This window comes from Solanum tuberosum, unplaced genomic scaffold (assembly GCF_000226075.1).
Source record: "Solanum tuberosum cultivar DM 1-3 516 R44 unplaced genomic scaffold, SolTub_3.0 scf00769, whole genome shotgun sequence".
NCBI lineage: Eukaryota > Viridiplantae > Streptophyta > Magnoliopsida > Solanales > Solanaceae > Solanum > Solanum tuberosum.
The window spans coordinates 34335-44655 of NW_006239710.1; the positions used below are offsets into that span (position 1 = coordinate 34335).

The 10321-nt window shown below is 29.8% G+C and overlaps 1 protein-coding gene across 1 annotated transcript; it reads left to right on the top strand.

Annotated features, from left to right (window-relative positions):
• The first annotated feature begins 6695 nt into the window (after positions 1 to 6695).
• On the top strand, positions 6696 to 8382 carry LOC102586379 (uncharacterized). The gene has a single exon (XM_015305467.1). The coding sequence runs from the start codon at positions 6701 to 6703 to the stop codon at positions 8324 to 8326; it is 1626 nt and encodes a 541-aa protein (XP_015160953.1). The 5' UTR covers positions 6696 to 6700; the 3' UTR covers positions 8327 to 8382.
• The last annotated feature ends 1939 nt before the right edge of the window (positions 8383 to 10321 follow it).

Consider the following 10321-nt stretch of genomic DNA (forward strand, 5'->3'; position numbering starts at 1 on the left):
AAAAAATATTTTCAATTTCAATTCAAAAATTATTTTCTACTCTCTAGTAAAAATAAAAGATATTTTCTCAAAAATAATTTTCAGTCATAAATCAAACACTAAAAAATATTTTCTAGTCACCAACCAAACATGAAAAAATAAGTCAAAAATCTACTTGTTTTCTAGGAAAACATTTTCCTTCATACCAAACACACCCTAAGTCTAAGTACAACAACTTTTCCACCGAAGAAAATATTTGCTTCCATTAAGTGTTTGAGGAGGAAATCTAATACTTGATCAACTAATATCTTCTTCTATCATAATACTATCAATAAATCAGATTTTGAGGAATATACATAAATAATTATATAGTTGATATTTTAAACAATTGAATGAAATTGTTTTAATTTAGTCCCAAAGCAGATATGGATTTTCGGAAAAAGAGCTGCATATATTTGTTCCATGAAAAAAGAAACACATCTACAATAACTTAAACTTTTGGGGCCACTGAATATTTTTGTAAGATAAGCTTCACTAATTAACACCTTGAACTTTTGGGGCCACTGAATATTTTTGTAAGATAAGCTTCACTAATTAACACCTTGAACTTTTGGGGCCACTGAATATTTTTGTAAGATAAGCTTCACTAATTAACACCTTGAACTTTTGGGGCCACTGAATATTTTTGTAAGATAAGCTTCACTAATTAACACCTTGAACTTTTGGGGCCACTGAATATTTTTGTAAGATAAGCTTCACTAATTAACACCTTGAACTTTTGGGGCCACTGAATATTTTTGTAAGATAAGCTTCACTAATTAATACCTTGTTTGGATGATTAATACCCAAGGTACAATCTTTGTTTTAATCGTTATTTAAATTTATTATATCGTATCGCTTAAATCTATCATTAGGTAACGACGAAATAATCCATTTTATGTGACAACCGATATGGTGTAATCGCGTCGTTACCTTACAATTTTCTTCTCATTTTTATCTTTGTTTATTATTTAATAATCATATTTCATCTTTATCCTACATTTTCATAATAACTCTACCCCGTACTCTACTTTTCGAGTTAATATCTTAAAAGGTCACTGAACTATAAGAAATTATCTAATAAAGTCACTGAACTTTATTTTATATCAATAAAATCACTCTGAACTTTATTTTGTATCAATAAAATCACTCAACTTAAGGTTTTTATCTTCCAAAATCATTCAACTACATTTATCATTAAGATATATTTGACATGATAAAATAAGTTATTTTTTTAATGTCATATAAGCATGGACTCCACAAATCAATAAATTATAAAATCTATTTGTTTATATTCTGATAATAGTTGCATTTTTCATGTTTGATTAGGATTTGGGAGTAAAGACATTGTCACATAAACAAATTTTAGAACATAAAATTAATAAATAGTATAGAAGATAATAACAAGTGATCAGCTTGTGCTAAGGCAAAGAGAAGTGAAGTAGTAATTATGTTAGCAAAGAATCCTGGATCTTGGTCATTCCTTATATTTGAATAAGACGTCGACTGAGGTTGAATTTGTTTGGAAAATTTGTTCGATTAGCTCGATTTGTTCAAACTGATTTAATTTGTGTCAAATGTATTTTAATAATTTAATTGTTATGTCAAATATATTTTAATGATAAATGTAATTGAGTGATTTTTGAAGATAAAAACTTTAAGTTGAGTGATTTTATTGATACAGAATAAAGTTCAATGACTTTATTAGATAATTTCTCATAGTTCAGTGACATTTTAAGATATTAACTCCTACTTTTTTTTGTAGGTTTATCACTCAAATTATGGATGTGTGACATTTATGTAATAACGGAAAACGATATAATCTATCCAAATATTGTATTCATTAAAACAATACAGTACGATACAATATAACATAATACAATACAATACAATATAATATAATATATGAAACAATACGTAACAACCATCGAAAGAAAGCGTAAAGTTCCAAAAGAATGTAGTTTTCAAATCAATAGAAATATTTTCAGAATCATGTTGATTCATTTCCATATTAGGATAACCACACAGGAAACATTGTTTGCAAAACCCATAATTCCTAATTTCAGAAATTTTCAATCAACAAAATAAACCCACACTTAACATCTACACCATTGACCTGTAAATCAACAAATAACTTTAACACCCATCAACTTTGCGGACAAAACCCATCTCAAGAGAAGAAGAGAATAAGTGATAGAGACCAAGAAGAGTTGCTAGGTGTCCATTCAAAAATAAAATATAAGCCAAATATGTATATATCCTAAAATGCATATCAGCTGTTAGATCAAATGAGTAAAATGTCCTTATTTTTAAATTTTACAACAAATAACACACTTGAAACTGTCTCTTCTATTTTATAGATTTATAGAAAAAGAAACTAGAGACTCAATTGTAAGTTATTGAATTGACCTAGCCCCCTACTTGCATTTATCCCTATTGATATTTTTTATGTTTAATAAAAGGCCACTAGACACTGTCTAGTGGTACATTTGCGGAAAAAAAAAGTTATTGAATTGAGGGACCAAATATTGTTTTGGGATGTAATAAGTAAAGATTTAAAGGGATAGAGGACTTTATTTCATGTTTTTGGTATGTGTTATTTACTTATTTATCTAGTTATTTTGATAACAATAATGTTCAGATGAATTTGTATGTGCATTGATTAAATTGCCACGCAACAAACATATGTATCGAGTAAGTTTATTCATTAAGATTCGAGTAGATAGGTTCACAATAAGTGATATAACAAGTTTCATTTTATTTTAGAGATAATAATTAAAGACACATCTAGAATACTTCAGTTATTTGACTTAATAATGTGTGGATTTTCTATTTGAATCTAACTATTTATCAAAACGCGTTTTAATTATCAGTTATTATTTTTTTTCTACTTGAAATATCACCATCATTTAGATAGAAAAAAGAGAATAATTGACTTATTATCGATCAATCGAACTGTGCTTTGAAAAATATAAAATAATGGATCGTATTTTTATTAGTTTTGTAGTTCTCAAACAGCCTATATCCACCTAATACCTATGTATTAGGAACACTAAATTCAAGGGGTACAAGTGGTATCATCAAATTTGACTTTGTTGAATCTTGAATAGACGTTTGTCAAAGCTTTGATCATATTTATTTAATTAATAGTAAGCACTATATCTACGCATCTTTAATTTGACTTAGTATGTATCTCTTTATTATTTTACAATCGGCACATATGTGATATTCGTACTAAAGTTCAATTAAATTTGAATTTGTGCATAGCAATATCTATTTTGGGGTCGATATTTTTAACATGATTTTTTTTATTTTTAGAGATTTGAATTTGAGACATCTGGTTAAGGTTGTAGCCGTACATGGATCTCAACCACTCACCATAATCTATGTACATACTTAATATAATTATCGCTTGAGTTGAAATGTTTGAATATTTTTTATGATAAGTTTGTTAATTGCATAATAAATCTTTGAGTTGACTATTTAATTTGTAAATCTTTATGATGAGTTTATGATGATGTATGCTATGTTTGATAATTGCATGATCATTATTGAGTTGAGAATTTAACTATGCCAAATTGTCAATGATGCTATAAGATCAAAACTAATAACTAGAGGAAATGACCAGTGCTTACTATTACGCTATGGGTAAAACTTACCCACATCGGGTGTTTACACTAAGCCAATACATGCATGTCATGTGTTTAAATTTATAGTTCATTTTACTTCATTAAATCACGTAATAATGAAAATTACATTGGCTTGATGTAAACACCCGGTGCAGATAAGTTTTTTCCTAGATATGATTAAAATTGCAAGTTAGTAGATTTTTTAGTTTTACAGAAATAAATTATAAAAATATTTATTAAATTTGACTGTTAGTATTTCATTTAATTATTTAATGACAAAAATAATATCATATGAAAACAATATTTTTTCTCAATTCATTAAACTGAACAAGTAAAAGAGAAAATTTTATTTTTTATATAAGATTTAAATAAAAAATATCATTTATTTATTATTATTATTTTATTTTTTTTGGTTTCTCACCCGGTGTCCAAAGTTTACATTGGAGCTCCGACTAAATCCGGATCGCGCACTACAGGGCCCATTTGGGGGTGGCGCTCCCAACATGATTTTCTCCATACTCAGGGCTCGAACCCGAGACCTCTGATTAAGGGTGAAGCACTCCCACCACTAGTGCACCACAACCCATGTTGTTAATTATAACTAATTGACATAAATTGATTTCATATAAAATATCAATCAGAGGATAACATTTCCATCGATTCATACTATTGATTCTTCTCATTATTTATTCTTTTTTACAAATTACTTCTTAGTATACCTTTGAAGTATAGACCCCCTCCATTTAATTTTACTTGTCATATTTGTTCATTAAAAAAAAAAAAATTGATATAATTATTTTACCATATTATTTTCATTAATTAATATTTGACATGGTTGGTTAATCCCAGAGGAGCTTCGAGTCAGACATGGTATTTTCGAAATTCTACATACTTGTGTTTGCTCTTTGTTATGACACTTTGTGAAATATGAATTACAAAGGGGAATGTTGAGGAAGGGTGAATTTGGTCAATTGATCTATTTGCTCTTCCCCTTTAATTTGATTTATTTATATTCAGTATTTTTATTTGTTTACTTTATTTGTTTTATTTATTTTTTTGGTATGTTATCCATTTAAAAATTATAAAAAATAATATTATAAATCAACTTAAAATATTTTAAAAAATGATTAACTTCAAAATTTCACCTATACCGTATAATTGGGATTGAAGGAGTAACATGTATTATTTGAAAATTACGTTAAAATACTATAAATCACAATACTTAACAACTTAAAATATTTGAAATATATATATTAAATTTTGATTAACTCTTAAAATTTTACACGTGACACTTAAATTGAGATAGAGGAAACAACATATATTTAGTTGTTTTGAATTTTAATTTATCTTTTTTACATTTCTTTTTACTATGTTATGTATTAAAAATTACGAAAAAGATAATAATATAAATAATAATAATTAATAACTTAAATTAGCATTTAATAAATATATTAAAACTTTGGTCGGCTATCGAAATTTTACAAGTGCCATAAATTGGGACAGAGTAACATTTTTTTCCTCCTATATATAGAAGAGAATGTGAGAAGTTTATGGTCAGTCGATGATGATTACCAACTTAAAGTATTTAAAAATATATTAATAATTTGTTTGATTCTCAATGTTTTACTTGTCATATAAATTGGGACAGAGACATTAACATAAATTATTTGAATTTTGTGTAAATAATATTATAAATCGCAATAATTAATAATTTAAATTTTAAAATCATATAACTATGCCATATAAATTAGAACAAATAGAATATACATATTGAACCCATGCTTGCACTGGTTATTTGTAACTAGTAAACTAAATAAACGTCAAACACTATATATTGAAGTTTTTTTTAAAAAAATATTAGTTTTCATTTGATGTTTTAAACCTATATTGAAATTCAATCGATTAATTTAAATTCACGTATTGTAGATTACATTTTTGAGCCCACGATAGGCGCTACTAATAAGATTTTCTTAGTAACCAAAAAATGCACTTGAAACTAATTAAAGGTAGAAAATAAGGGTGTGCAAAAATCGAACCGATCAATAAACTGAACCGAAAAAATGTTATTGGGTTATTGGGTTTTTAATGGTTTTATAAAAAAAAGTTATTGGGTTATTGGTTCGATATCGGTTTTTACTATTGAGTTATTGGGTAAACCGATAACCCAATAAGACACTAATAATTTACTATTAGATATTAATAATTTAATATATAACTACACACTCTAACCATATCAAATTATTAGTACTCTATACTCACTTCACACTAGGCCGCTATACTAGTCTTTACTATTTAATCAAAACCTAAAGACTAAAGTAAGGGTTCACAATGACAGCTATTTGATTTTAGTTTTAGTTTTAGTCTTGTTGGACTATTTCATTTTAGTTTTAGTTTGTAATTGTAGGTTGTAGCTTTTGCAAGTTTGTAAATGTTTGTAATTTGATTAACATAAGAAATTTCATACTTTGTTTTGGCGGTGACATGTAATTATAACCTTCGTACTATATTTTCTCTTATTAATTAATGCAATTTCTCATTATTTTCTTGTTTCACTATATCAAAACATTTAAAGAAGTGAGAAGTCATAGACTAATATTTTACGGACATATTCTTATTGGGTAAACCAAAAACCGAACCGATAACGACCAAAATCGATAAACCGAAAATCGATAAAAAAATATCTTATTGATTTGTTATAGGGTTAGCATATTTAAAAACTGAAAAACCGAACCAATAATACATAAAACCAAACCGAACCGACCGATGAACACCCAAAACCGTCCACCACAACCTTAACACACCATTGGTCTATATATATTGAAGTTTAATAAGAGAAATATGAACTAAGACATAATGCACTTACTCTTTAATATTTTTAATATTATATTAAAAGATCATAATTGGACTTTGAATGTCTAATCGAGCCATAAATTGGACTATAAATACATAAACTCAATTACCTTACATATCCTAGCTTCAATTCTTCATCCATAGCTTATATTATTTTGTTTCTTCATCTAACTTCCCTTCTTTTTTTTCACAGTAGAAAATAAATGAAAACTGAAGACAAGTTAGAAAGATTTGCAAGTAGTAGAGGAGTAGCTTTCGAGATAAAGCCTCGTAACGATCCATTTTCCGTCCCTAAACCACCTACTAGTGAATCTAATTCTCATGGTAGTAATAGATCAATGAATCGTACTAGTAGTCATTTTTGTGATCTAGAGATAGACGCAAACGAAGATGAAGATGAAGATGTTGATACTCTTGAAAAAGGTTGTTACGACAAAGAGGGGCCAATTTTGCAAATCCCTCAAAAGGGTTCATCTCCATTGCCATTTCTACCTCCGAAAACATTAAGTGAACGTGAAAAAAATAAAAAAAAATCATCGCGATTGTCCGTCATCCTTCTTGATCAAGGCTTGTTTACAGTATACAAGCGATTATTCGCGCTATCTTTAGTTCCAAATATTACTTTTTTAATTCTTGCTAGTACGGGAAATTTCCCATACGCAAGAAAAAAAGCTGTCCTATTTTCAATTGGGAACATCTTCGCTTTGACACTCTGTCGAAGCGAAGCATTTTTAAGAGTTGTATTTTGGCTCGCGGTGAATTGCTTGGGATGGTCTTGGATTCCTATACGAATCAAAACTATTGTTACGTCTTTACTCCAGTCACTCGGTGGAATCCATAGTGGCTGTGCAATTTCATCGATTGCATGGCTCGTTTACGCGTTAATCCAAACGTTGAATGACAAAGAAAACACTTCCCCTGAAATCGTTGGTGTTGCTTTTGCAATTCTTTCACTTCTCTTCTTGTCCTCACTCGCTGCATTTCCTCTCGTTCGACATCTCCATCACAATTTCTTCGAGAGGATTCATCGTTTCGTTGGATGGATAGCATTAGCACTTCTTTGGATTTTCATTACCTTAACGGTTTCTTATGATCCTGAAACTAAATCTTACAACAACGCAGAAATTGGCTCCAAGCTGATCAAACAACAAGAATTTTTGTTCACATTGGCTATCACTGTGCTAATAATCCTCCCCTGGATAACCGTGAGACGTGTTCCAGTTAAGGTCACGTCTCCGTCGGGACATGCAACGATTATAAAATTCGAAGGAGGAGTCAAAGCGGGAATTTTAGGACGAATTAGTCCTTCTCCCCTCTCTGAATGGCATGCGTTTGGGATCATTTCGGATGGGAAGGCAGAGCACATGATATTGGCAGGCGCGGTTGGTGACTTCACGAAAACCTTAGTGTCAAACCCCCCAAGCCATATATGGGTACGACAAGTTCATTTTGCGGGCTTACCTTATTTAGTAAACATGTACAACAGGGTCCTAGTGGTTGCAACGGGGTCCGGAATTTGTGTATTTTTATCGTTCCTTTTGCAACCTAGCGCGGCTAACGTGTGTTTTCTCTGGGTGACAAAAGGAGTGGAACAAAATTTCGGTAAGGAAATAAAAGAGATGTTAAGCGGGCATCCAAAGGAGAAAGTGATTATACACGATACAACCTTGCTAGGACGTCCAAACGTATCAGAAATGAGCATTGACGCAGCACGAAAATGGGGAGCTGAAGTTGTTATTGTTACTAGTAATCCAGAAGGGAGTAGAGATGTGGTTAATGCTTGCAAGAAATCTGGAATCCCTGCATTTGGTCCTATTTGGGATTCTTGAAATTCAATTCATGTTTATTTGTGGAATACTAAGCTTATTATATTTTTGTCAATCTCATACGCATACATTAGGTCTTATGTGAGTTTTTTATTTCTACTACTTCTAGAAACGTGCATTGCACGTTTATCCCAAAATATTTCATGTAAATTTTGTATTGTAGATAATATATTTTATCCTCTTCAAATCTATTGGTGTTTACTAAAAATAAATTCATTATTTTTATTATAGAATGTAGACGTATCTTCCTAATAAAAAGAATTCTAAATTATAAAAGTATAAATTTTAGAAATCCCATAGTGTAATGATGAAACTACATCCTACCCCTACTTTTATTGAAATTACATTAGTCACTTAAATTTTACACATTTCGGATACATAACTGACAGTCCGAATATATTAATTGTGATACATTATATTTGTGGCTATTGCGCTTAAAATGGAAAACAAAATGGAAAATCAAAATAAAATCCCACAATAAACGCTATTCAGTTCCTCATTACTGTCAATCAGAGAAACGTGAATCCTAAAATAACAAACCAATGCAAAATCTTGTTCATCTTTTTCCTGTTTCAACGAAGAAACTTTTGAGTGGAATTAAAATTTTTTGTTGAAAATTGGATGAGATACAAAATGAATATTTTGATTTTGCTGAGGCATTCAGGAGTATGGGAGAGTGAAATATGAAATATACAAGAGTGATGGGATAGTGGTTGGTGAAAATATTTCATTCATGAATCTAGTTCCACTACTAAAAAAACAGTGAATACCGACCTAAAAATTTCCGACCTCAAATGGAGGTCGGTATTTACAAGTAGTCAGTTTTTATGCAAAATAAAGCGGAAAAACCAAATTCCGATCTCAGGAGGTTGAAATTTTTCCCGGAAAAAATGAATTACAATAAAAACCGACCTCTTGATGTCGGTATTAAACAAATATATTTTATTTTTTCTCAATTAAATATAAAAAACAAAAATTGAGATATTTTAGGTAATACCGACTTTCGTATGTCGGTAAAATTAAATAGTATGAAAAATAAATTAATATAAAATACCGATATCAAGAGGTCGGTTTTATTGTAATTCATTTTTCTGGGAAAAATTTTGACCTCCTGAGGTCGGAATTTTTTCTCAATTAAATATTTTAGGTTTTTATAATACCGATAGTATGAAATAAAAATACCTACCTCATGAGGTCGGTATTTTATTTCATCTAATTACTTAAAGCGACATCCGGAGGTCGGTATTTTTATTTCATCTAATTACTTTTAAAAGCGACATTCGGAGGTCGGTTTATTTAAATGTTCTTTTCATTTTACACTTATAATTAATTGTTTACAATTTTGTATAGAAATTACGTTGGTATGATTTAAGCAAAATAAAGGGGGCCAAATTCCGACCTCAGGAGGTCGGAATTTTTCCCAGATTAAATATCTTATAATTCCGACTTCCAAATGTCGGTAGTATGTAATTAAAATACCGACCTCATGAGGTCGGTATTTTAATTACATACTACCGACATTTGGAAGTCGGAATTATAAAATATTTAATTGAGAAAAAATTCCGACCTCAGGAGGTCGGAATTTTTTCTCAATTAAATATCTTATAATTCCGACTTCCAAATGTCGGTAGTATGTAATTAAAATACCGACCTCATGAGGTCGGTATTTTTATTGTAATTCATTTTTTCCGGGAAAAATTCCGACCTCCAGAGGTCGGAATTTGGTTTTCCCGCTTTCCGCAAACCGACCTCCGGATGTCGCTTTTAAAAGTAATTAGATGAAATAAAAATACCGACATCCGGATGTCGCTTTAATTAATAGTCGAAATAAAAATACCGACCTCATGAGGTCGGCATTTTTTATATTTAATTGAGAAAATAATACCGACATCAAGAGATCGGTTTTTATTGTAATTCATTAAAAATTCCGACCTCCTGAGGTCGGAATTTTTTCTCAATTAAATATTTCATAATACCGACTTCCGAATGTCGGTAAAA

Excerpts from the sequence above, each read along its gene's own strand:
- LOC102586379 (XM_015305467.1), top strand. The coding sequence starts at position 6,701 with ATGAAAACTGAAGACAAGTTAGAAAGATTTGCAAGTAGTAGAGGAGTA.